Source organism: Neolamprologus multifasciatus, chromosome 11 (genome assembly GCF_963576455.1).
Source record: "Neolamprologus multifasciatus chromosome 11, fNeoMul1.2, whole genome shotgun sequence".
NCBI lineage: Eukaryota > Metazoa > Chordata > Actinopteri > Cichliformes > Cichlidae > Neolamprologus > Neolamprologus multifasciatus.
This window is the reverse complement of record NC_140449.1, coordinates 22,176,524-22,204,254: the sequence shown is the minus strand read 5'-3', so window position 1 is coordinate 22,204,254 and position 27,731 is coordinate 22,176,524. Positions and strand designations below refer to the sequence as shown.

The window sequence follows — 27,731 nt, the reverse complement described above, 5'->3', positions numbered from 1 at the left end:
GTGTCGGTAGCAATGGCGCAGAGGGACCTGCTTATGCGCAAATACACCGTCTATTACGGTCAAATAGCCGTTAACGCGGCGCGGACACACCACACCGTCACCATCACCGCCACCGGCGTACTCCGACTGAGTAAAAGTCAAGATGGCGACCGATGGTCAGTTCGAATATGAGTCGATCCTCTGTGTCAAACCTGAAGTCAACGTTTACCGAATCCCACCGAGAACATCTAACCGGGCTATCAGGTGAGGGATGGGGGAGGTTTCTGACCCAGCGCTCGCGTGCTGCTGCCTTTAGAAGCCGTTGCCTCAGCGACCTGCCTACCAACCTACTCAGCTCATCCGCTAGTCACGAAGCCTCACGTAGCGGCGGCGGTAGTTTATGAGCAGGTTGTTTTTGGGTGTGTATTTACAAGGTCATAGGGTTGTACTGGGCCCCGTTAGCCCACTTAACAAGGACTGTATCGGATCGGCTACATCCCTCTCGGTTTGTCTGTGTTCGTGCTTTCATCCTGTGACACATCAGGAGAGATCTGGCACTTAAAATCAGCTATCAGCTGAGAACAGCGTGCTACACGTCCTGATTTCAGTTTAAGTACAAACAGAAGAGCATCCCTGAGGCTGCAGAGAGGCTAGAGTCCTCCTCAAGGACGCTTGAGCATTGTTTGATGTTGCTCCATGTCAAGGGGTTAAACATGGGATGCCCTGGCTCATAGCCAATGTGGTCACCTCAATCCATTGTTATGTCTTTACTGTGCAGATAATGCATATGTTACAAAGAGGTCGATATTGGTTTGTTTACCCCATTTTTCATTGGCTGGTCCTTCAGCGTGACCTGCCGCAGCTGCTTCTGACTGGACATTACACCAACCAAACAGTAGCATGTGCCTCAGGTCCCATGAGACACAGGATTGGTTAACCGCTGACCATATGTATTGTGAGTAAGGGTGATGATGTAATATTTTATCCCCATGTCTCAGTGAAATGTCTTAGTCACGTTTTGCACACGTAGAAAATGAGTGTGTCTGAGTATGACAAATCATAACAGTAACTTTCCTGTGTCTTGCTTATTCACCTCCTCTGTCAACATCAGTCTGAGTAAACTGTCAACAATTCACCTACATCACAACATCTACCTCTGTGTGTGTGCGTGTCTTAGGGCTGCTGATTGGAAGCTGGATGCTCCTGACTGGACGGGACGCATGCGTGTGACGGCCCGGGGCAAAGTAGCCTACGTGAAATTGGAAGACAAAGTCTCTGGTGAGAGACGAGCAGACAGGGCAGCGCCATTGTTTACCGGGCTGTCGCTGCTGTAAATCACTTCACTGTATAGTCTTCTGTTTGTCACCCTGCCCCTCTGTTACTCATCGATTCCAAGGTGACCCAGCCTGCAGCCGAGTGAGCAGTCTGGAGGCTGCATCAGTGCATTTTTTTAGAAACTTAATGTCCTTGTTTTCTGTAAAATACACCTTTTGTTTTCCATTCACGTAACATGGCAACAATAATAAGTTCTGGTCTGATTCTTTAAATCCTAAAGAAAGGTGGTTTATTTACTACCTCCTTCAGCATAGGATACAAATAATGTCCTATAGAACAATCAGAATAACAAATAGGTGATGCAGATCGTGTAAATTTGAATTAACATAACCTGCTGATATGTTTTGAACCTGGAATAGCAGCCTTTAAATGTGGACACAGAACTGCCGTGATAAAATCTTCACCATGAAGTAAATCATTTAGAAAATCAAGATTATTCAATTCAATTTTATTTATCTAGCTCTAAATCACAAGAACAAACACCTCAAGGTGCTTTATATTATAAGGTAAAGCACCTACAATAATGCAGTGTAAATCCCACCAATCAACTAACCCCCTTTGAGCAAAGATTTGGGGACAGTGGGAAGGAAAAACTCCCTTTTAGCTGGAAGAAACCAGGCCCAGGTTGGAGCAGCCATCTGCTGCAACCAACTGGGGGTGATGGGGAGAAGACACAATGTGAAAGAGTGCCAGAGATTCATAGCTGTATTAAAATGACCAAAGTGAGTTTAAGGTTTACAGTAATTGAGCTTGAATCAGTTATAGTACCATGCAAAAGTTGTTGTTTTTTTGTTTTATGGACATTGACTGCTTTTTGGTTCATTTTCGGTCCGGTCCCTGTACCTGACCATTTTCAGAGAATTTTTTTTTTCTGTTTGTTTGCTAAGCTGCTTAACATTGACCTGTGACTCATTCAAGCATAAAAAAAGACACCTGACTCAAGTGACAAACCAGTGTTGTGTCTACACATAACACTTAGGAAAGAACCAAGTTTAATTTGTACCTTTAGGCACTTTGTCCCAAAAACACATAATTTGTTCCCATGTCTTTAGTTAAATCTACGGAAAATGCCAAAAATAACACCGTCGGAGAGCACAAAATAGTATTTTTGTACCAGCAAGGTGATTCCCAAAAATTTGGCCTATGTCAGCATGGTGTGTAGTGTATCCTTAAAAAATGAGTAAACTGGATGAGAGTACAGGAAAAAAGAAAAAGTGGGAGGTGTAAAACACTGTCTAAAGCAGATGAACAGAAAGCCTTGTCCTTTAAAGGAAAAACTACAGTTTGCATAGTACTTTATATCCGTTGTTGTATTGCTGCCTTTAAGATTATCATGAATTCATCTGACCTGAATCACATAAACCTTTAATAAAGGCGGGCTTTATTAAAGTAAGTGAGGGCATGATGACCAACTAATCTGAGTATGACCGGGATTTTTACTGACTTTATAGGCTATATATTCCTGTTTATTTAAAACCACCTGAAACATATTGCAACATACAAAGCTATAGGTGAGTATCTAAAATAAGCTTTTTGTAGTCCATCTACAGGGCCCTGTAGTTTCAACACAGTCGACATCAATGATGTCATCGTCACATTGTTTAAGAGACTTTTGTGAGTGCAGTCAGATTCTCACCAGCTCCACACTTATTTAATTTTTCTCCTTCACATCTGTCCTTTACTTCGTGGCATTTTCCATCAAACCTTCAGACTGTTTTGCCAAGCTGATAATGAACACATATCTTTTCAGGGGAGCTTTTTGCCCAAGCACCAGTGGACGAGTATCCTGGAGTTGCAGTGGAAACAGTTAGCGACTCAAGCCGTTACTTTGTGCTGCGCATCATGGACGACAACGGTGGGTAAAACAATTATTGCTAAGCCATAAAATATTGGGAAAAAAATGTGTTTGAACAGGATACAAGGACATTATCCGGATTGATGTGTGTTTTTTAAAAGTCTAATAAATTTAAATTAAAGAATGTGTTCGTATTTTTTTAAAGCCTTTAAAATAATTTTTTATAGAATCACATACTGTCTGTTTTAGAGATTACTGAACTGTTGAGTCGCTGTATCCATAATTTGTTTCGCAAAGACAAAACTTTATTACATAATTTAAATTTTGTTCAGTCCTTATTTTTATTTTAAAGGTCTTCATTTTTAAAGTAATGCAGGGACAGTGATCATTACAGAAGTTCTGTTTCTGTACAGCACATTTTCACCCAGTTTGTGCTACGGTGTGCAGGTCATTCTGAGAAACCCGCAGGTTTATTTTGTTTGTTATTACTGCTGTAACTTGATTGTTGTCTTTATGTTTTTTTTCTCAAAGGCCGCACTGCATTCATAGGCATTGGGTTTGGAGACCGAAGCGATGCCTTCGACTTCAACGTCGCACTTCAAGACCACTTTAAGTATGAAGCTGCTCTGTGAACACAGCTCTAATCATGACTAATTGAGTTGTCAGTGTATTTTTTTTCCTTTAGTGTTTCCTAAGATGCATTTTTGTATCACTGCTTTCCTCCCTTGCTTTCTTCAGGTGGGTGAAACAGGAAACTGAATTTAGCAAGCAGGCTCAGGCTCCAGACTCCACTCCAAAGCTGGACCTGGGCTTCAAAGAAGGACAGACCATTACTCTGAACATTGGGGTATTATTTATTTTCATAGAGTTTCGTAGTACTAGTGTGGTGTTTAGGCCTTTTTCAAAGCTGTACAAATATGTCTCTGTCAAGCTCGAATGCATTGCATCGCATATATTTACTGCTAGGTTTAAACAAGCATCAATCATACTTGATATACCCTCATTCATGCACAGATTTTGTTTCCTTCCATCTATATCTTATCTAGCAATCGAAAAAGAAGGACAGGTCTCGTCCACAGAGTTCAGGCGGCTTTGGGCTCCTTCCGCCTCCCCCTGGGGGCAAACTGGCTCCACCCCCTTCTTCCAGATCAACAAATCATAACACACAACCATCAGCAGGAGGAAGTGACTCTGGTAGGTAACAGTCCAACAACAACCCCATGTTTAATCTTCACCTCAATTTACAATGTTATGAGGTTTAGAAAAGATATAAAGGAGGATTCAGAACTAGGGTTGCGGTATATCACATCGTCCAGTATGATACCGGAATAAATTTTTACGTGATCTAAAAGCGTCGTATCATGATATCAGCGATAGAGCGGCGCCCCGTGTTTACATTCCCTAGCATGCACAATAAGAAAACAAGCCCAGGCATGTCTGACTGCGAGAGTCGCATGTCAGCTTCCGATGATGATTTAGTAAATGGAGATGCTAGCAGCTGGTGATGTGCAGCCCAAAAGTAAAACAAAGGAGTCACCTGAGCATGGCTGGAGCACTCGCTGGCTATACTCCATATGACAGGAAGAGCGTATGTGGATGGAAATTACTGATGCGGTTACTCTGTAGAAATGTAGGGCTTTAAGGAGCTGGTTAAAAGTTCTACTCAAGATAGAACATCCCGGTTGAAATGCAATGCTGTCAGTTTCAGTTTTATAACATGACAAATCTGTGCACAGTCCTAAAGAGTTTCAAGTTGTGAATTTTTTTTAAACACCGCATAGGCTTCTTACATTTGACTTAATACTGTGTCACTACTACGCTCAAAATGATGCTTGCAATTCCACCAGGTGCAGTGCAGCAGCTCTGGTCTGCGATACTTAAAATAGCATCGGGTCAGTTTTTTTATAGAACGACTGTCAAGCTGCACAGAGCCAATAAGGAGGGCAGGAAGTCAGGTATAGAAATCTGGCCACTTTTCAAAATAATAGACTGCATGTACAGTTTTCTGAAACTCTCCTGTTGTGATTTGAAGCCATGCAACAGAAAACCTCACTTGAGGCACAGTCTCACAGACAAGCGGCAGGTGTATTTCAGGGGTTAATGTGAAGGTCGTGAATCTGTGCACTTTGCTGGTTGAGCCCAGTTTTTAATTAATGTAGTTTTTTGATTTATAGTGCAAATGAAGGTGAACCTTATTACCCCATTAATGCTTCGAGTTTGAGCGCTGCTTTTTCATTTACAATGGGGGATGAAATCTGACCTGCTTAAAGCAGAAGTCAAACTGAAAAAAAAAAAAAAAAACGCTGCCAGAAATGAATCAGAGGAAGGGCTTATTTTTTTGGTGTTGAAGATTAGTTCCTTGAGCCTGTCTGTTTCCATTGAAGCACAAGTCAGTCTTCATAGTTGATGTAGTGAGTACAGTTTTGCGCAGGTCTATTATCCAAAACTATGACACATATATTTTAAAATATTTTTCATTTAGAAAATACTGTTTCCTGTAGCTTCTGTAGCTAAACTGTGTCATGGTTTACTACACTCTTCTAGTGGTATCTAATCATGCGCGCGGTTTCAGTTTCGTGTATTAAGATTTGTAGATGCCTGTGTAAGATTTCCTCCGCCATCTGTATAGAACAGAGGTGAATGTGTGTTTAAAGCACTGAAAAACATTACAAAAGCTTGTCTATCTGAAATCATTGTCCTGTTAGTGGCGCGGTGTGTGTGGTTTGTCCAGAGTAAATGTGGGAAAAGACTCGCTAGTTTTGAGTTTCAAGTGGAAATTTTCAATACTTTACCACCATTGTGTTTGGGTGGCGGCAGAAGTTTCAGAGGTCGACATCTAGAAAGCTCAGTGCATAAAACTGAAACCGTGTGCATCACTGATACCACCAGGGTAAACTGGAAAATAGTGCGAATACCACTGTAACTAAAAGTTGTAAGACAATATTTTTTTGTTATCTGGTGAAATGATATTTTTATCGATTGCTTAGAGCTGATGTATTATTTGAGAAATCCTTGTATTGACATTCAGATAACTTTTTTAATTCCTCAAAAAGACAATTTGTTTGTAGATTATAACATATAACGTGTATTAAAGTTTCAGATGTGCGTCTCTCTTTTTCTTTGATTTCAAACTACCAGGGTGTTTGCTAGACCTGGACTCCAGTAACTCCAACTCTGTGGCTCCACCCAACCCCACCTCGACAGGCAGCTCTGACCTGTGGGGAGACTTTGATTCTGCATCCCCGAAGTGAGGAGAGAGTCCCCCTGTTTTTTTCTCCCTTTTCTCTGTAAATTTATGCAGCACTTTTTGCAACTTTCTTTTCCCGATTACGGGGTCCCGTATCTCTCCCTGCCAAGCAGGGTAAGCCTCTGTCGTAGTTTTATTTCTCTTGAATTCCGCCTATTTTGTTCTGACCTCACAGCACCGTCTTAATTATGCTTACAGCTACAGCTGCGGGCCAACTTGACATATTCAGCAGGCTCTGCATCCCCATCATTCACTCCATCTGCTTGGACTCTCTGTATTTGTCTAGATTCGCCCTGTAACAGTTTATTCCGCCAATTTTCCCGTTCTTACAGTGTTTTATTTGCTAATGATACACAATAGGAATATCAAGGAAGGCATAATCTTGTCATCAACATCTAATGATCTACTGAAATCTAATGAAATGTTCATGAATGACTTAAATGTACAGAGAATATTTATTTTAAATGTGTATATACATATATTGTAAGTGGTTTGTAATTATTGTTGTTGCTCTTACGTCCTGTTTCTCCAAGTCTCCAGCAGCGGGACTGATTATATGCACTGACTGACAGTCTCATCTGTCTGTGTAGTTAGTAATTCATGAAATCCGCAGTGAACGCCATGATTGGCTCATGCTAGCTTCAGATTATTGCAACGTTTACCGCATAAGGATTTTACTTGAAAGACTCCTGTTAAGTCGCAGCTGATTTACAGAGTGGCCGTGCTCTTTAGCACTCTCTGCTCGGCTCTTGCGGTTCTGCAGCTGTCAAACACATATTCCACCAGGGACGGGCCGCGGGAGCCACACGCATTGTTTTAACTATAAATCAGGACACTTGGAAGCAGGAATACTGGATGGGAGAGGGTGTAAGCAAAAGGAGAGGCATCAAGTGCTTTTATCTTTGCCTCAGGGGGGAAGCAGAGATTTAGTCCGTGTTATGTCATCTTCACTCAGCACAGCTGTTAAAGTTGTGACTGGTGAGTCATTTAGGTCACGGCCTCTCTCCTCGTCAGTGAATCGCTCTGTGTTTCTGTCTCCGTAAGTCTTTATGAGAAGGGTGATCGGGTCGTGCTCAAGCACAGCGTGTTGTGCTGTACAGATGAGTTAAATGTGAACTCCAGTTCCATATCAAGGTGTTAAGCTATCAGCGGTATTGTGATGCAGACAAATGCAACGTGGAAATAAGATAGTCCGTGTTTGATGCAGTGTTTTGTTGTGATATTTTTGTGTACCCAGAGATGGATTATGTAAAAAATGATATCACACGCACATGTGTTGTAACAGATGTGCAGTAGAAAGTGGTGTGATGATGGATGTTGATCAGAGAACAGAGTGTGTGTGAGTGTAAAGCCCCAAGGATGCTTGTCAGTGTTTATTGTCTAAATTATTTCTCCCAGATGTTACCTGTTATTCAAACTGTAAGTGTGTGTGCAAATGAATATGCAAAGAAAACTATAAAGAAAACACTTAATGGCCATAACTTTTGTTTGTGGTTGTTGTTTTTTTCCTCTTCTTTAAATTGAGTAGTAAAAAAAAAAAAAATCTCATGAACAACTTCCATTATATTTTATTGGTTACAATAGTGCACATAATACTGAACTGTCAGTGTGTACCTTACAATCCACAACAGAGTGGGTCTTTGTTTTACTTTGTTTCTTATACGATTAAGTGACTCAGTGCTCCTATAGGCCCATTACCGCAGTACCTCAAATGGATCGTAAACCATGGAAGACATGACCTGTGTCCAATACACACGGACGAAATGAAATACTCACACAGTAAAAGGACAAATACATAAACATATGTAGATATGACTCAGCACACGTGTGTGTGTGTGTGTGTGTGTGTGTGTGTGCTTGCGTGAAAGAAAAGGAAAGAGACCCTCAGGTGTGGCGCAGCGGATTTATGGTGTTTTTATTGGCTGTTTTCGATGACGACGCCCATGGGTCGCACCATCGTCACCCGGTGGTCACGGGCCCATTCTAGGCAAGATCAGGCTTTGTTTGCCCAGGTTTGGGGGTTGCCACGACGATTGCGACAACGTTTGCTATTGGATGACCTCTGGATACGTCTGGGCCACCCAGACAACTCTCTGCATAATTCAGCTGTAATGTAAAGAAAGGGGAAAAAATGGGTTATTTATTTGTATGCGTATTTTCATGGACTGTAAGATCACTGTGCCTTTAGATGGACAGGTGACAAATGAAAGGAGAAACCTGAGCCCTGCAGTGGAGGGATCCTGTGGCTCTGACCTGCTGTGGTGTGGTTCATGCTCTACCTGCTGTCATTTTTATCATTCTTCATCTATTAAACAAAAGATCCAAGTTTAATTTTAATAAAATAAAGGTGAGCGTTACAGCATCAGCAAATATATTATTATGTTATTGGCGATTTATTTGGTTTTGGTTCATCAAGCTGATGAATGTACCAACTTGTTAAACTGCACTCTTTGGCATCATCAACTGAGGGAACAAATTATATTATTTTGGTTATTTGTTTTAGAGAATCACTGCCGAGGAGCAATGAAGCTGCTCCAGTGTTGTCTTTTCCTTTAATTTGTCACCTGTGTATACATTAAGACTAATTCACCTTTCAGATACTCATCCTCACGGCACACTGTCCTCACACAGATCTCATTGTTGATCACATAAACACGAGGGAGGCTGCGAGAGCACCGGGGTAAAACATGAACATTATGAGGATGGATATACTGATACAGGCTGACAGGGTAACTCTGTTCAGTAATGAAAGTCTTGTGAGCTCAATACTGTTACACAAATATTGTACTAATAATTAAGGACGCTATTTGTAGTACTTTATACTACTAGCTGTGTCTGTTAACATATCATTTAAGTAGTCTTCAGTAGTAGTTTTGCAGGCTTCTTGAAGGACATTCAAAGCTCTTTGCTTTACTACTTGTACTGATGCAAAGATGAAGCTGTCATCTTCAAGGAATACCTCTTTGGGAATCACCCGGTCGGTGCAAAAATACTATTTTATGCCCGTCAAATGATGTTATCTTTGGCATAGATTAAATTACAGAAATGGCAACAAATTATGTGTTTTGGTGACAGGCTGCTGGTAACAAAGTGACTAAAGATGCAATTTAAAGCTGCCTCTTTGCTGAGCTGTCTGTTATGTTTAGACACAATAGTGGTTCATCCCTTGAGTCAGGTGCCTTTTTATGATTGAATGACTCATGGGTGGGCGTTAAGTGGCTTAACAACCAAAAAATAAAAGTCCTCTAAAAATGATCAGGTGTAAGGACTGGACTGAAAATGTGTGAAAAAACAGCCAAAATGTCCAAAGAAAAGCCTGGAGAACTGTTGCTCAAGACCATTTCCTTGTTTTCTTTCACCACCTGTCGTTAAAACACTGAAGAAAAAGTAAGACCTTTACTGCTCAGTTTTTAAAAATAAGTAAGTCCTTTTTCTGGAAAAAAAGACTAATTAAAAGTGTGTTGTTGTAGAGGATTTGCAGATCACCTGTAGAGACAAAGACTACCAATACATCTCTTGATGGGCTTGTGAACTGAGTACATCCTGGTGCAAGGATACGTCTCCTCCCTACATTCTGCAGAGAGATAACAATGGAGACACATGTCATGTTGAAATTGTGTAAATCACAAAAGTCCCAAAAGTGGAGATACTCACCGGTTGGTATGGCGTTACCAGGTGCTTCTAGAAGTGAGGAAAGAAAAGAAAAAAGAATAAATGAGAAAAGCTCACAGAGTAGCAGACGTCTGTCATCATTATCAAAAGTAAAAGGGCTTTACCAGTTGGCTGATTTTGGGCTATAACCGTGAGTGCTGTGGAACAGAAACCGCATGAGGGGAGAGGTTTGCAGCATAAAAGCAAACACACAGCGACTCAACCATAATTAAACAAGATGATTTGTGTGTCCTGTTTGGTAACGTTACCCTGGAAACTGCAGAGGAGCAGGACCACTGGGAGGCTGCCCATTCCTTCAGCTTGTAAGGGGTGAACTTTACGAGCTGCAGGAAACCGAAGAGGAAAAGAGTCGGGATGATTTCACAGAGTGGAACTGCTCAATATCCTCACTATGATTTTTTTTTAATTCCTTAACTGTTTATGTTTCCTTTAATCCCATTACATAAATGCTAACAACATTTCAGCTCAGGGTAATGTTTTCCTTAGAGTTTTGCATCAGCTGAAAACACAGATGTGTAGCACAGTGTCGCACAAGAGCCCCTGATGTCATTTTTCCTACATTTATTTATTCTAGTATTTATTGGACTCCTTGTAAACAGATAAGTGATGCCTGATTTCCTTCCTCCTTTTCCCCCCTTTTCCTCTCTCATCTCCCGCCCTGCACCATTCCTCTCCTGATGTGTCACAGTAACTTTGGAGTCCAAGATGTGAGTTCTCGCAAAAGAATGTGTTTTTTTTGTGTGGCCTATTTGAGGACCCCTCCACCCCTCCTCTGTTACGCTCTCACATTCTTTCCCAGCTTTATTTTCAGAGAACATATCGCCGCTTTCCAACTGTACAATCATCGCCAGCCAATCTGAACCCGATGGTGGGTGTTTTTTTTTTTTTTTCACAGCTTGTCCTTTCAGCAGCGATACATCCCAGAGTCACACATTTGCAATCACTCAGTTGAAAACAACGCATTTTTCTGCTTTGGCTGCTTGTTTGTCTCTGTTGGCTCGTTTGTGAGAGTTTTTTCACTCTTTATGTCTGCTGAACTTCGCATGCAATCAACCCTTCACTCGTCTACAAAGCCTTTTTGACTAAATTAGTTAACTAGTCAGGCATTCTCCTCCTAACTTGTGTTTACATCTAATCAGAAGGATGTATCACCCAGTTAATGTCTTTGGCTGTGAGTTATCCTGAGTCTGCAGATGTTCTTCTGTGTAATTCCTACAGAATGTGTAGAAATCAGGTGGAAAAAGAAACATAACTTGTACTCACAACTTTTGCTGTCGTCCACAACTGCTTTAGTTTTATGAATCTTTTGTCTTCTCTTCTTTTCCCCTCCTTCCCTCTCCTGTACCCTCCTTCTCCTCCTCTGCTTCCTCCTCCCCCTCCTCTTCCCCCTGTCCTCCTTCCCCTGGCACTTTTCATGCTTTTCGCTATTTTCATGTCTCGATTTGATAAAATCTTCTGCCTTTGTCGTCATATCTGATGGTTAGTATCCAATTATATTGCTGTGATAACACGCTATATTCACTTTACTTTGTAAAGGTAAACAGTCTGCTGGACTGCATTATTCTCAAAACTAAAGGTGGGTCTTTATGATTGTTAGGATGCAGAGTAAGTTCAGGGGGCCTCCATGTGATGGATAAGAACTAAAGCTACCTGAACCTTTGCACAGTAGTGCATCTTTATATATGTTTACTTCCCTGTGTTTCACTGTTTCATCACCATACATCAGCAATTATCCTTCTCTGAATAAAGGTAGATTGAGCACAGGAGTTACAGACGGCTCAATAACTAATTTTCTTTGTATTTGCTTGAAAAAGCACACACAAAGATAAAAGAGATTGAAAAAGCTTTAATTTAATATTTCCTCTTGTATTCCTGTGACAAATGAGAAGGCTGTAAACATGAGCCATTTATTTCCTGGCATATGTTTGTATTTATTTCACAAATTAACAGTCAAGAGTGAGCTCCAAATCTGACTTTTGCAATACTTGGTACAGCCAGCAGATGGAGCAATGCACACAAGAAAGTGGTGCCTCCCATTAACAGACAATCGTCTTGACGCATGCTCAATCATTCAGGTAAGGATGCTCTCGTGGCCATTGATCAATGGTGAATGATCAATCATCGCGACAGTTTGCATATTAATGATCATGACCCCCTCCCCCCCCCCCTCCGACCCCCCCCCCCCCCCACACACACACACACTCAAACACACTTTTGCTCTGTTTAATGTATTTAAAGGGAGAGTTGACTTAGTGTTTTATTACTAGAATCATTCGAATTATTTATTAATTGCTTTATAAAATACCAAAATTAGCTTTTGATATACATTATGTGTACACTCACTTTGTTAGGTTCACCTGTTCGACTGCTTGTAACACAAATATCGAATTAGACAATCACATGACAGCGACTCACTGGATTTAGACATGATTAAGATGACGATTTAAGCAATTTTGAATGTGGCATGGTTGTTGGTGTCAGACAGGCTGGTCCCAGCAAAAAATTGCTGATCTGCTGGGATTTTCCTACAGAGACTTCTCTAAGGTTTACAGAGAATGGTCTTAAAAAGAGAGAAATTCAGATAGCAGGGTCCGATTTGGGATAAACAACATGAAGGCATGAATCCATCCTGTCTTATATCAATGGTATTAATAGTGTTGGAAATATTTTCTTGGTACACTGTGGGTTCCTTAGTACCAAGCGCAAGCACAGCCTAACTGAGTGTTGTTGTTGATCATCTCCATGCCTTTATGACCACATCACAGAATGTCACAAAGCTCAGATCATTTCAAACTGTGTTCATTGAGGCAGTTCTGCTTGCAAAAGGAGTTCCAACCTAATACTAGCAAGATGTAGAAAACAATTAACTTAATTAAAGTTATATAAGAAATGGATCATGTTATGACCTTTATTTAATTTATTGCCTGAAGTTAAAGGCGATCGACCTTGTCTGTATTTACAGATTACACAGGTAAGAATTAATCATGAATGCTCTCAAGAAAATAACAACATGTAGCTCCAAAGATGGTTTCTCATCCCCGATAAGTACTTAAACTCTGTCATCAGCTCACGCAGCTCACTGTTTGTTCTCTTTTGAAACAAAGAGATGCATCACAATTGCTTGGAAGACCACAAGTTAGACAGGGAGTGGGCATTTTTTTATTACTGTATATAAACTTGCCATCTGTGGATTACAGTTCATTACCTAAGCTATCGTTCAGAGTTGTGTTATCCGTGTAAGATGAAGGCCACTATTCCAGACCCTTTGTCTCATTGTGTTGAAAGCTTTCTTTCATTGTGACCTTTATAGCAGCTTTAGTGAAACTTCTCTTCTTTGGCTTCTACGAAGTTGACCAATATAAATATTGCTACGAATACTCCTGAAGCTATAAAGTCTTACCGGCTCTCACCCTGTGGTGGGCCAAGTCAGCTCAATAGGGACACACTCATCATCTCCCTTGACATATTGGGGCTACACGGACTCCAGGGTGAGCCTGCAGGATGGCCCTAACAAGGTCGACAGGGTGAGGATGATGACAGCTTGACAGATAGAGGCAGTGTAAGCAAAAGAGACGAGGAGAGGAGCCAATAAGCACGATCAGTCCTGCGAACGTATCCAACCGCCCCTCGGTCTACACTTCTGTAGCAGGAGCTACAAAGTAAAGCTAAAATGAAAACAGAAAAGAGGATTAAAGGGGTCAGGTGCTGAGCAAGAAGGACCAGCAATGGTTAAGGCAAAACATGCCTGACTGTAAACACATGATAAAAACTCTAGTTGTTTATTAGTTGTATGGCATTGCATGAGGCATGCCGGCAATGCAATGCATACCCTCTCGCTCCTCTCTTTCACCCCAACATGCTTCAACTTCACTCTTCGTCTCGCTTACAGTCTCTGGATTTCAACCAGCTGATAGATTTTTGTTTTTTTTCTAGTACTGCTGTGTTTCCTGTGCACGAAAACCAGCAGCGCAGCACACTTAAGCACTTAGTTTTCTAAACTAGATCCAGTGTGGCTCACTGATGCTTCTCGCTGTTCAAAACTGATAATGTCAGGTTCTTCCAGTCAGCCAGAATCACCCCTGCCAGTCCTGTTTAAGTAATTAAACCTGCTGAGGTGTAAGATGCTGCCAGGTGGGGGAAAAAGTTGCAGTGGAAATATTAGGCCATGTTGGGCAGTGGGTTTGGCTTCCAAGTTGGGGTACATTTTGTTCTTTTGGCTATATGAACATTTTATTTGGTCAATTAATCTGGCTCTTATATCGGCGTCCATTTTTGCAGACCTCATTCTGGTGACAGGTGAAAACCTTTATCAGATATCTGTCTAAATATCTGTTACATAATGTGGAGTTTTCAGGCTGGTTTTCTCTGTAGCCTCTGTCTCACCTTTGTAAAAATGCACTTTTAAAAACACTAAAGCATGTCCTCTCAGAGTCAGAAAGAAGGCAAACGCTGTATAATGTAAAGGATGAAAAATAAGCAGGTAGCTTGAAGGCAGCGAATGTGATGATGTAGACCTTTACAGAGTTTAAACTTTCCAGCTAAAGTGTGCTTCATGCAATATTGGTAACACGCAATCTCAATGGCGCTGACATCTAAATACTAGCTTCTTTGGTTTCTGGACGTGGGAGTGTGTCTTTCAACTTGACAAATGTTCAAAGGTCTGTCATGACACGTGACTTGGAAGTACATACGTGAGTTAAAATAAACCAAGCAGCATCTCCAGCTTGGTTCAGCAATTTAGCAGTAGTCCACATGTGTAGCTGTCCTTGTTTCTCCTGTTTTCATCATCCCCGCTATCTGTCCTTCTGGACTTCCAACAGATTTGCACCTCGATCAGCATCTTTGTGTTGGCACTCAATTGTCTCAGCAGTCCGCACCATGTGTTTCCATTTGTCAGGCTGAGGTCCTCCTTTAACACCCAATCTGAGTGTTACATGAGCTTTGGTTCCCAGAAACCAGTAAATCCCAAACCACCATTGCTAAAGGAGATAACAAATGTTTTCACGTAAACATTTGGTATTGTGTGACACAGCTGATACGCGGCCGTGATCCGAGATTAAAAAAAGAAGTAAGAAGAGTGAGGGAATGACAGCCGTCAAGTGTGAAGAAAACAGATCTGACTGTAATAGCAACGATGAAAGGGAAAGACCAGGTCCAAGTGGCACGGCAGAAGAAAGGGAAAAGTAATCTGCACAAGGGCCAGAGATAAAACGAGATGAGGGTAAATGGGCAAGATGGGTCAAAGTGTTCCATCAGATTGTGCTGCTACAGGCCTGTGGGCGCCAAGGCAGCCTGACTTTTACATTTGTGAAGTGCAGATAGTCAGAGGGAGGTGATGATTTGCATGGTTTGTAAATAGATGGCCCAGAAGTCTATTTATAAATCCATCTGGAGTGGTCCTTAGCAGGGGTTAGCGCAGGCCCCACCAACATGCACACACTCACACACAGCGCATTAGCAGCTCGCTACCAGCAGGGATCCAGTCCAAATGGTACATTTGCTCCACATTAAATAGTCCTTGCACCCTCTAATATCTAGCAGGGTGAGGACTGTGTCGTGTTTTTCTTACATACTACTGGACAGTTAACATCACAGCATGACTGAGTGATGGCAAATGTGAACAAAGGCGCCATCAGCAATTCCGGGAAATCCATTTTGGAGGGTTCTGTATGCAGGCTTGCAGGTGATCTTTCAACAAGTGATTATTCTCTCTGACAGATACAGGACAGCTCTCTCCTGAATCCATACTGATGCCAACTAGCCACTTGCAGATTTCCCATGAGGTGTGTTTCATTGTCAGTACATCACCTACAGTGGGCATCACTGAGAACAGCATGAAGGGGTTATTTTAGCCCTAAAATCCTTTTCTCTCCTAGTATAGGTGCCATGCCTGTGATTTTCATCACTCCAGCACGAAAGAAGATCATGCTGGTATCACTGTCGGACTGTATTGTTAGTCCAATTTTAGATGTGCTCCTGCTGTTCTGCTGCACCTGTTGCTTCAACATCACATCCAAGATGTCATAATTTCCATAGATGTGCTTGTCTACGTGCTGTATGCAGTGCTGTCTAAACAGAATAAAGTCTAGGGTGCTTTGTAGTGTCTTTAAATGTAGCTTTTATCTGAACCATCATCATCTGCAAATCCTCTTTATTATCAGCCTGACTGCTCTGCTTTGCTACTTATATAACACATGCAACACCACTGATTTATTTTGTGTAAACCAACATTCCAACACAAGTCTTTAATAGCATTATAATACAGCTTTTTGTTCAGACATCACACTTTTCTTGTATTATTTTCACGCAAACACACATATTTACAAATGTTCACAAACAGAAATATGTACAATGAAGTTGCACTTTGAGTATTAAGGGTACTTATAAAAATATGAAAACGCTGAAACAGTTTCATAAAGACAAAGTTTATCTCTCCCCCCTTCCTTCCCTGAGCAGCTCTTCTTCTACCCCCCCTCTCTCCCTCATTTTTCTGGCTTCCTTCTCCGCCTCCTCTGCTTTCCTCTTCTCCTCTCTCTCCGTCTCCATCAGCCATGGCCCTCCCAGATAGCTCAGGATCTCCTCTGGAGTCCCTCTGTGTTTGGGCTCAGGGTGGAGAAGCTCCTTCAACAGAGTCATCACTAATGGGCTGAGACCCTCAAACTGTGAAGGAGGAGGATTGTCTCTTTGTTTTCTCTCCATAATAATGTAATCATCAGCGTCCTCCTCACCCCTCCACTCGCCATCTCGCATTTTCTCGTCACGTTTGGCCTCACGGTCAAACCACTCCTTATATTTTCGGTAGCCACGATCATCGTGAGTGCTCTCCTCCCAGGGGAAGCAGCCAGTTAGCAGGCAGTAGACGAGCACACCAAGAGCCCAGCTGTCAATGCAGGGCTCTACTGATATCCAGATGTCTTCTACCTCTTCTTCGGTTCCTTCAGTCCACCTTCTCTCCATCTCCTTCTCGGCCTCCTTGGCAGGTTCCACCTCAGGCGTGCAGAAGGGCGACTCGTACCAGACAGCTCGAACGGTGGTGCCAATGGCTCGGGCGAGGCCAAAGTCCCCGAGTTTGACCCAGCGACAGGAGCTGTCACAGAGGAAGATGTTCTCAGGTTTGATGTCACGGTGGACAAAGCCCAGAGAGTGGAGGTGTGTAACTGCACCGCTCAGCTGGGACATAACCCTCTGCACGCAGTCCTCATTCACCCCGGCCTGAAACAAACAGACATTATGATTGAGTGGTGGCCCAATATCAGACAGTTATTATTATTTTTTATATAATATTTTATAAGACAATTAGGCCAAGTGGAGTCTGATAGGAGGACTGTGTTACTGGCACTAAGACAACAAAATCTGCGTCACTTAACTGGTTGGTGACGCATTTGGAAATCCCTATTTAACTTCATGTACTCTCTCTTCATTGAGTGAGAGCGGGCTGTCCTTATTCTTAACAACGCTTCATTGTGTTATTGGCAGAGACACAAACAGGGAAGTAGGTGAGCTGGAAGCTGTTATCAAGCATGTCTTATGTTTAAACTTTTAGAAATGAGCGCTCAACAAGTACAAACTCCCAAAAGAGGAAAATTTGTGGAATAATATGCCAATCTTCATGAATACAGTTAAACACTGTGCATGCTTCTGCACATCTTGTGATGTGATGCAGTTTGTGTGGCTGAGATGAATGTTAAGGTTTAGCTATAGACTCCTGCAGTGATTCATCACACCTGGTCACTGTTCACCTTCAGGGTTTTTGTTAAAGTAGTCACTATTGCAGTGTTTTTAGCTGATATGTCATAGTCTAAGAAGGAGAAGAAACTGAATTCAGGGTAGGTGATGTGAGTGAGGACATGCAGTTATATTATACAATAATATATGGAGACTACAGCAGGAACACTTAAACAACAATACTGTGATTCTGTTCAAAGTAATAAATTGCGTAGGTTGTAATAGCTGCACTGTAAAGGTAAATCCTTGCAAATATAGCTGCCAGTACTTCCAGGTTATGGTTAATAAGTAAAAGTCTCTGTAAGCTGAGCATGCATCCAGGCACAATAAGCTTTGCAGACTGCTGATGATTCAGCTTTATCTCTCATGGGAACGCCAGTATAAAGTTTTATTATCTGGATGATTTTTTAGCAAGCAGTGTTTTTTTGTTCTTTGGATAAAATGACTGGAATATTGGGATTCTGGGGTTTATGAAGCAAAAACATATCAGCTTGTATAACATTTGTATTAAGTTTTGCTGCTGAATATGTTTTCTGTTGTATTAGTAGGGCGTACATATCATTTCTTTCATGCCACACGTCAGCCAAACTGACCTCGGACACTATAACACTGTAGAGGTCACCATATAGACCGGCTTGCTGGGCAAACACATAGTAGGATGGCGTGGAGAAGAAGATGCCCAGGGCTCGTGTCAGAGACGGATGGGTGCAGTAAGATAGGGACAGATTGTATTCACGCAGGAAAGAGGTGAGCGAGGTAGACTGACGAGGGAAGAACTTCAGAGCCATAGGAGTTCCTGATGAGAGTAAACCAAGATAAGATCTAATTAGCTTTAAAATTCCCTTATAAACAATCTCACCACCTGTGGCATGTGAGCGTTGTCCATCACCGACACTGTGAACAAATATAACTTCCCCTTTGGGGAGACCATATTTCACGTCTACACCCCAGTTGCAGCAACTTTATCTGGGAGAATGTAAGAAAGCTCTTCATTAGAGCAACAGAATAAAGAAGGATCTGTTCTCACGTTACTGCAGAGCTGACCCCACAAAAAACATGTTGTTTTGTTTACTAGAGGGAAAACTGAGTCTGAGGTGCTCAGGGACACTTTTGCAAATACTTCAGATAGGCAGCGAGTTTAAATGTAGAAAAATGTTTAGTTAAAGAAGCTCCCACTGAACTGAGTCTTGCACTAACCTCTCTTTCTGTGCACAGCCAGCATGACTTTCCCATAGGATCCTTCTCCCAGGAGCTTCACCATCCGAAAGTGTTCCGAAGCTTTCAGATTGGGCATGGATTGCGCCGACAGGAAACATAGCTCGTCGAGTTCCTGAGCTGCTGCAGACTGGGAACATATGAAAGCACACACACATAAATCTGAATTGATGAAATAAGAGCCGCAGCTTGAGCAGCATGTGTTGATGTTATTGATAGATAACTTCAGAGAATGAAGTCTGAATCTGAGGGAGCACGTTCAGATGTGTTACCCGAACCTCGGGCACGGCAAGACCTCAGGACTTCAAACCTCACACATCACATTAGCTGCAATAGTAAAAATCGTTTGTTTTTTTTTCATTCTATGCAAGTTTATTGGCTTACTATTTAAGTTTAAGATGTTTGTGCCATCCCAGCAAACATTTGACAGAAAATATTGGAATATGTTGGGCTATATAGACACTCCAGACATCAGGATGTCTTATCAGGATGATCAGAACATTTGGTGATTTCAGGATGTCTTATCAGGATGACCAGAACATTTGGCAGCGTGATTTAGTGTTCATCCCTATTGTTATTCGTTGCTTCATGAAGTCTCACCCATGATGATTTACTTTGAAGTAGATCCCCCACCACATAGCCCATAACACCAGGACAGGTGTGAACAACTAAGACAAGAGCTTAACGCAAAAGATAAAGAGACTCCAGAAGGATAACATATTTTTATTCTTGACCTTCCACATGTTGCGTAACTGTGATGTCCCTGCAAACACCCAGTAGTATTTGCTGTGCTGGTACCAATCAATATTTCTGGTTTGAATTAATATAATAAGCCTGACTACTGTTACAGAAAAATATTTCCAATCACTTACAATCATTCCAAATGGTTGGAAAATTGATTAATTTCAGCTTTGAGTCATTTTTAAGGAAACTGATAGACTTGATGTGCAGCCAATACTGAAAAAAAAAAAAAAACAGGTTTTGACCAGCCTGCGAGCACTACATTGTGCAGATGAGCTGTATTTTAAACAGACTAATGATGGCCCGTTTGAGGATTGATACTGCACAGATTAATGCTGCAGGTGCAACAACAGACTCTGCTCTGCAGCAACTAAAACATTTTATATCACAAGGAGGATCAAACATGACATTTCAGACAGCTTCCACATGCATGAAAGCAAAATTTTGAAATGTTTTTAAGCACATTTCCACGAGTTTAAGCCTCAGTGGTATTTCGTTCCCGGAGCTGTTAACACGAGTTGAAGTTATCGCATTGTCAGATTCTTTTGGTGCTCCTCATTCCACGCGTGCTTAAGTGAAAATGACTATCGTTTATTTTATCTAGGTCACAGTTTAGCTGAGTGATTTAGTGACTCCTACACATTAATCACACAGAAGCATCTAAGACACTGGTTGTATGCTGATACTTGCCATGTCCTAAGACACTAAGGTGATTATTAATTAAAAACTCTAATAGTTAATGGCTTTTGGCACAAAGCAGTAAGTGTTATAATGTCTTAATGTAGCTCATCACTAACTAATTTGAAGTCCATTAGAAGTGTCAAGCATCGGGAGTTGAAACACCACTTAATGATACAGTCTGAAGCCAAAGAGAAATGCTGTAGTAAAAAGTCATCAGTGTATTCATGCAATGTCTGCATGCCATCCCATCAGCTAGAGGCAAATCATTAACGCATTACAGAAAACCTGCAAACTGTCTGCACATGCACGATATTACTGTTTTCTTGACAATAGTTTTTCCTGCACTCACATGTTGACATTATGAGTTTGATTAAAGTCACAAATATGTCTCTGAAAACTAGATGTAAAGGTTTGGATGGACAGGAATAATGTGCAATACTTACTGTCATTTTCTGCTCAGTTGGATGATCTCTACTCAGTTTTCTCTGCTCTTTTCAGCATCTAATCAAAGACTCTTTGAAAACTTGACAGGCTCCTGTTAGGGAGCTGCTGTTCAGGCTGGAGATCTACTGAATGTTCGCAGCTAGACTGATAATCAAAGTGGATATTTTTGCTTTTGCTCCCTTGTTCCATGCAGTAGCACAGCTGACTTTATAAAGGAGGCTTATAGATGTTTACTGGAGACCAGGATATTGACTGTGTGTTTCTCCCCATGAGACACATGCTTAACTCCCTCCCTCTCTTTTCCTACTCTTGTGCCAAGACTCCCGCTCTCTCCGCCTCTGGCCTGTTATGCTGGCAAATACGCACGAACCAGCTACAAGGCATTTCAAACCTCCTACTCCCCGTGCGCCCCTCTCTACTGCACAGCACTGCTAATATCCCACCTCTTCCAATCTGTCAGTAAGCCTGACCACATTAACCCATCGCTCTCCTGCCTCCCCTCTCCTCAGCTGTCATTCACCTTGTACCCCCTCATATTCCTTCCATGTCTCTTTCTCACCCTCTCAGCCTGTCTGAGTCAGTGAAATCCTCACACAGTATAGGATTCCTCTTTTAATCAACAGGTATGCTGGAATGATTGGAATAGGCCAACAAGCTGTATCCATGATCCCTGAATCTTACTGGGATTACAGCATATAGTTACAGAGCATTTTATTTTTAAATATTGATGTTCTCTCTTCCTTATCCTTGATGTCTGCCACTTTCTGATGGAGGCATTTAAAATTGATCAAAATTAAAAATTGACTAAAATATAATCATCACATCCATAAATTAAGGTTTTCATTGGTCATCATAATTCCTCTTCTTGTTATACAACGCTATCTGACTTACTCTCTTTTCAAGCACATATTAATCATCAGACTCATATTAAGGAGATTTGAGACCTTGCTTTAAAAGAAAAACATAAAACTTAATTCTGCACTTGATCTAAATGCCAGCTTTATTTTCTACTTAACACCAGCTGTAGGTCAGGACTTTCGTCCAGCTCCCATAGCTTCAACACCCTCCTCCTCTTTCTGTCTGCTCAGATAGATTTCCCCTGGTACTACATACTATAGACATATTCTTGCCACTGGATTGTTGGTTGTGCATTATGTAACACAAATACTGGCTGCTATCACAACGGGCCAGTCCCTTCTCAGGTTACTAACACCACTGCTTGTGTTCAGCTGGTCATCACCAACGGGCTGCATGTGTGTGCATGTACCACAAGGCTCTTTGGCCTCTGCTGTGACAACCAACTTCCCCACTCCACCAACAAAACTCTTACTGCTCTCAATTTGATGCCAAGAGGCATTCAGTTTCATTCACAAATACTGTGTGTAAGGCATGCATGTACAAAATGCAAACAGATTGCTCACTTGGTTGTTGATGATGTTTCACACAAACTTTCACCTTTGCTTTACTGGCGCATTACATAATATACAGTAGATAGATATATATACACAATGTGGACCCCATTTGTCCAGGTTCCATGTTCTTTGAGGGAATGTTCTCTGCTTATTATACAGAGGGGGGGCACATTAAAGAAAAATCCTGAACCCTTGACTCCTGCAGTGCTGGAGTTATGCTCTGGTTCGGATCTTTTCTGGCACGGGTTAGTCTTCTTGTCTCCCAGAGGAATGGGTCAGTGCAGATTAGTACAAATAGTCCAGCGTCACTTTCATCCTGCAATGACACATTTCCATGCTAATGGAAGCAGTCTCTTTCAGGATGTCGCTGCCCTTATCCACTGGGGTTTGATAAGTATGATAATGATGGTAATCACATCATCCTAACCAAATCATTTATGTCAGGCTTCAGAAACAGAAATAGTGCACAGTCACCTCACAACACAGCCTGACTTTCTTATGCATTTTGAAATAAAAGAATCCTGTTACAACTTGGTATGATTGTGTTTCCTTATTATTTTATTTTTTCATCCATGGGTAGGACATTTTGTCCTTATTTCTCAAAGGTTGCACTAAAGGCTTGGGTTATGACTTTTTTTTTTCTATTGCTGAATCTCTGTGATGTCACATGGATGTCTTAATATGGGCATGGGACTGTTGTGGCAGCCAGACAAAATAAGGTTAGTTTAACGACAAGCTAAAGCTGCTTGTTTCAGGCAGCGGATGAAAATGAGGTGTTTCACCAAGATTGAGTAGTTTGCATGTTCTCCCTCTGTATGTTTCTCCCACAGTCCAATGACCTGTTAGTAAGCATGTCAAGTTAACTGATGATGCTAAATTGGCCATAGATGTCAATGTGAGTGTGAATCGTTGTGTCTCTCTTTCTCTCTCTCCTCGCTCTAGTTCATAATAACATGAAAGTGCCTAAAAAATGGATCTCTTCAGTTAGTCCTGAGTTAATGCAGTATCTTTTAGTCAGTTTGTCTTGGGGCAAAGTAATAGTCAGGTACTGAGCAGCCGATAAGCAATGTATTACAAGTACAGTTTTCAAAGAAACTGGTTTGCCATCTCCTCACTCATCGGCAAAACAGGAATGAATAAATAAATGGAAGCAACTGCATTTACTGAATAGCCAGGAGCTCAAAAGAGGCCAACAAATCAAACTTATACAGACTAATACAAAAGGCAATTTCAGCATGATGATAAATTATTATTCAAGTGATTGTGACAAAAGGACCTGATACGTACACAATGTTGCAGGGTTGAGCCATTGAGCCTACAAACAAATACCTACTCAGAAAAAAATGGGATTTTTTTTAGTAATAAATAAATAACTAGACATAAAATGAACAGAAACAGATTTGAGAGTTCATTTGTCAGACAAGAAACCACAGTGATGAATGTTATTTACATCGAGAAAGTGACAGCACAGACTTTCAAAAGAGCATCTCGTGAGAGCTTCGGTGTTAGTTTGTTTGATTCCTCCTCTTCAAAAGCCCCTCCTCAGGCTGAGTCCAGGTCTTTCTTTTAAAACAAAGTAACAATCCTCTCTTCTTGGGGGAGTGGGTACAGAGGAAATACTAAATAAAGTTTCAGTGTGACATAATAGTGGAACGACACCTGTCAGAATAATTTATACTTGTTATAATCGCCGGCATTTTGCTTGTCCTCATAAGATTAGTGTTTCCAAAGCAGAGTAACATTACATTACAGTCATATAGTTTGCTTGAGTCACGCTGCAATGCTTTCTTCAATCCCCTCCTCCCTGGAGAGAAGGGAAAGATAAAGGGATAAAGAGATGAAGGATTAAAGGGGAACTTGTAACACACATGCATGCCAGCTGTTGTTCTGATCCAAGAGGCTTGCAGGGTATTTTTCATGGTCCCAGGGAAGGCAACGCTGGTCCGGTGTCACACCAGATAGTTCGAGGATGCCTCTCTGTGGACGGTGAGGGTCATTGCATTTTTGGGCAGAAATTGTTGCTGCACGTTAAATCTTAAGATTTACCCAATTTATGGTGTCACTTTTCATGTTTTCATTCATTAAGAAGTGAAATACTTCCTGCTCAAATATTTCTCAATATTTTTCACATCATCAGTGTGCTTATGGGTCTTCTCACTCTGAGCTTCAGTTAAACACAACATCAAAATAGAGTCTTTGGAATTTTACTTAAATGATGCGCTGTTAAATAAATAAATAAATAATTTGTTCCTTTCCCGATTTTTTTTGTGCTTATTTTTTTAATACACCATAAAATCAAATTCGTTTCCAGAACTTTTTAAAAAAAAAAAAAAAAAAAGTAGTAAAGCATACTTAAGATAACTAAGGCAGGACAACTTGTTCATTGTGGGTACACAGTACTAAAAATAACTTGAGTTTTCTGAGTGAGCAATACTAAATATTTATCCACTGACAAAAATCATCTAAATTAAATCACAATTTGTGAGAACTTACCATTTTTCAATTTGCTTTCATAAGAATTGAGTGCAACAAAACTAAACTAAACAAATTACGTTTTATCATCCTGGAGCTTAAGAAATTTCTGATACAGTGTTTATATTTAGTGTTGTTGTATGTAAGTATAATTAAAAACACTTCTTGTAATGCAATTAAAATCAGCCCAACTTTTATTTTTACATCCATCCATTCGCTTCCGCTTATCCTTTTTCAGGGTCGCGGGGGGCGCTGGAGCCTATCCCAGCTGTCATAGGGCGAGAGGCAGGGTACACCCTGGACAGGTCGCCAGTCTGTCTCAGGGCTAACACATAGGGACAGACGACCATTCACACTCACATTCATTCGCACATTCACACCTAGTGAGAATTTGGATTATCCAATTAACCTATCCCCACAAGCTGCATGTCTTTTGACGGTGGGAGGAAGCCGGAGTACCCGGAGGGAACCCACGCAAACACGGAGAGAACATGCAAACTCCACACAGAAAGACCCCGGCCTGATGTTGGAATTGAACTCAGGACCTTCTTGCTGTGCGGCAACAGTGCTAACCACCGTGCCACCGTACTGCCAACTTTTATTTTTAAATGCAAAAAAAGTATTTCAGCCAACATGCTGGGCACCGTTCTGCTGAACAACAAACAAGTATACTGCCACCATTGTAGCTTGAGTTATTTAAATATTATCAAATTGAAATTTTATCTTTATTTTTACACAATTTAAAACTTAAATAACCTTACAATAAAACAAGGTCTCAGATTTAATTATTCTGAAACTAAACTTAGGCTTCCCATAACTTTGTACTGCAAGTAACATTAATAAATATAAAATGTATTTATTGTTCAGCCATAAGTGCAGTCTGTAGCTCAAACAACATATTTGTTTTGCATTTAAACACAGAAGCTTGGTATATTGTAATATTTCTAAGGATAGTTTGTTTCTCAGTCATTCTCATTCCCGACACTTCACACTCAGCTGTGAACTGCTCCATTGCCAGCTGGAGACCACCACTTGATGGCTGACCAAGCCCAATAGGACTCCTCCTTCAGCTTGATGGCTCCACAAGTGGCCACCACAAAACAGGCACCACCAATCACACAAAATAAAATGACCATTAAAACAAAAATAAAATGACCATTTCATATGGGTTTTTTTAAATTATGAGGGCATTTGTATTGATTATGAGGGCATTTGTATTGGACTTGGCTGACCAAGCCCAATAGGACTCCTCCTTCAGCTTGATGGCTCCACAAGTGGCCACCACAAAACAGGCACCACCAATCACACAAAATAAAATGACCATTAAAACAAAAATAAAATGACCATTTCATATGGGTTTTTTTAAATTATGAGGGCATTTGTATTGACCTGAGATGCACTCTCTCAATCTACTTCTTTGTTTTTATCTAGAAACAAAAACATAGCAAACTACAACAAGAAAAAACGATCAAAAATATATTAACTAATTAATCATTAATGATTTTAGTCGGGTGACAGCTGGGTGACTTATGTGTATGTTTTACATACAAAATTCCAACAGTAATATAAACTGTCAGATAATGAAGTAAAATGTAAAATATCCATAGAGAGGCAGCAATGGAGAGAGGCATAAAAGGCCAGAAGCTCAAGTAAAGTAAGCTGCCTGTGAGTTGTAACCTACTTAAGCACAGTACAGAGTAAATTAACTTAGTTACATTGCACCACCGAAAAGCAAAATTTCCAGCTTAAATTTTCCTAATTTAAGCCAATTCAAATAAAGTTAGAGTTATTAATCAGCTTTTTTAACAAAAGCTACCGGTAACTTAAACTGAGTTCTAACAAGCTGATAAAAACTGAGTTCAGTCTACTTAATGTTTTTAATTAAGCACAATATTAGGTTTTACAGTTTACTTACATGTTTCAAAATTGTCAAACAAGAATAGAATAGAATAGAATAGAATAGAATAGAATAGAATAGAATAATCCTTTAATTGTCCCACAAGGGGAAATTTGGTTGTAACAGCAGCCAGAAAGACACATATACAAACAAACAGTACACAGGACACAGAACAGAAACATGCATATTTTTTCTTACATATTTACATATGGACAATGGTTACTATAAACAGAGTACTGTACAGTTATTAAATTAAATAAAAATAACTACAGATAAGAGGCAAACCAGGTTATAGTGCGAATCGGTTGATTAAATTATTGCAGTTACAGCGCAGATGTAAACATCTATGTTTGTTGGGAGCAGTTTAGACTGTACAGTCTGACAGCTGCAGAGAGGAAGGACCTGCGGAAATGCTCCTTCATGCATCTGGGATGCAGCAGTCTCTCACTGAAGGAGCTCTGCAGTTCAGCAACATTTACATGCATGGGGTGGGCGCCCAGGCCCTGAACCAGAAAAGCAGCCCCAGACCATCACATTAAAACATTACCATGTTTGAGTGCTGGTATGATGTTCTTTTATGAAATGCTTTGTTATTTTTACTTCTTTTGTGACATCTTGAGTGAGTCGTTAATGTGCTCTTGGACTAATTTTGGTTGGCTGACCACTCCTGGAAAACTTCACCACTATTCCACTTTTTTTTTTCATTTGTAGATAATGGCTCTCACCATGGTTCACTGGAGTCCCAAAGTCTTAGAAATGGCTTTGTAACTCTTTCCAGACTGATCGATGTTGATGACTGTGTTTCTCAGCTATTTCTTTAGGTTGTGGTGTGAAGCTTTCCTTTTTGGAATCTTTTAGCCTATTTCACTTGGTCAGACAGGAACGATTTAAGTGATTTCTTGAATCAACAGGCTGGCAATAATCAGTCCTGGAGACTGAAACTGAACTGTGCTTTCTAAAAAAAATGTTGTTCACATTAATTAACAGCTCCTTTACTGAGGAGGGGCCAGCTAGGTTTGGATTCCCCTAATGAATGAAATCATCATTTAAAAACTGCATTTTGTGTTTCTTTGGGTAATCTTTGTCTAATATTAAACCTCCTATCACAATGTAAAA

The 27,731-nt window shown here is 40.8% G+C and overlaps 3 protein-coding genes across 5 annotated transcripts; 1 reads left to right on the top strand and 2 right to left on the bottom strand.

Annotated features, from left to right (window-relative positions):
- The first annotated feature begins 62 nt into the window (after positions 1 to 62).
- LOC146508416 (adaptin ear-binding coat-associated protein 1-like) lies at positions 63 to 8,206 on the top strand. Of its 3 annotated transcripts, none has more exons than XM_085177176.1 (8): positions 153 to 243; positions 827 to 934; positions 1,157 to 1,257; positions 3,065 to 3,169; positions 3,641 to 3,722; positions 3,848 to 3,956; positions 4,156 to 4,303; positions 6,248 to 8,206. In XM_085177176.1, the coding sequence occupies exons 3-8, from the start codon at positions 1,200 to 1,202 to the stop codon at positions 6,358 to 6,360; spliced, it is 615 nt and encodes a 204-aa protein (XP_085033302.1). In that variant the 5' UTR covers positions 153 to 243; positions 827 to 934; positions 1,157 to 1,199; the 3' UTR covers positions 6,361 to 8,206. The 3 variants fall into 3 exon arrangements, with proteins under 3 accessions (XP_085033301.1, XP_085033302.1, XP_085033304.1); XM_085177178.1 differs by lacking the exon at positions 153 to 243 and adding an exon at positions 250 to 398; XM_085177175.1 differs by lacking the exon at positions 827 to 934 and having other exon boundaries at positions 63 to 243.
- mfap5 (microfibril associated protein 5) lies at positions 7,909 to 11,410 on the bottom strand. Its single transcript, XM_085177182.1, has 7 exons — positions 11,292 to 11,410; positions 10,277 to 10,351; positions 10,133 to 10,165; positions 10,011 to 10,037; positions 9,843 to 9,930; positions 8,947 to 9,020; positions 7,909 to 8,462 (listed from the first exon to the last, which is right to left on the bottom strand). Exons 2-7 carry the CDS (start codon positions 10,317 to 10,319, stop codon positions 8,350 to 8,352), a joined length of 378 nt encoding a protein of 125 aa, XP_085033308.1. The 5' UTR covers positions 10,320 to 10,351; positions 11,292 to 11,410; the 3' UTR covers positions 7,909 to 8,349.
- Positions 11,411 to 16,258: 4,848 nt separating this feature from the next.
- On the bottom strand, positions 16,259 to 21,388 carry sbk3 (SH3 domain binding kinase family, member 3). Its single transcript, XM_085178742.1, has 4 exons — positions 20,834 to 21,388; positions 18,951 to 19,098; positions 18,347 to 18,549; positions 16,259 to 17,240 (listed from the first exon to the last, which is right to left on the bottom strand). The coding sequence occupies exons 1-4, from the start codon at positions 20,837 to 20,839 to the stop codon at positions 16,455 to 16,457; spliced, it is 1,143 nt and encodes a 380-aa protein (XP_085034868.1). The 5' UTR covers positions 20,840 to 21,388; the 3' UTR covers positions 16,259 to 16,454.
- Between the last annotated feature and the right edge of the window lie 6,343 nt (positions 21,389 to 27,731).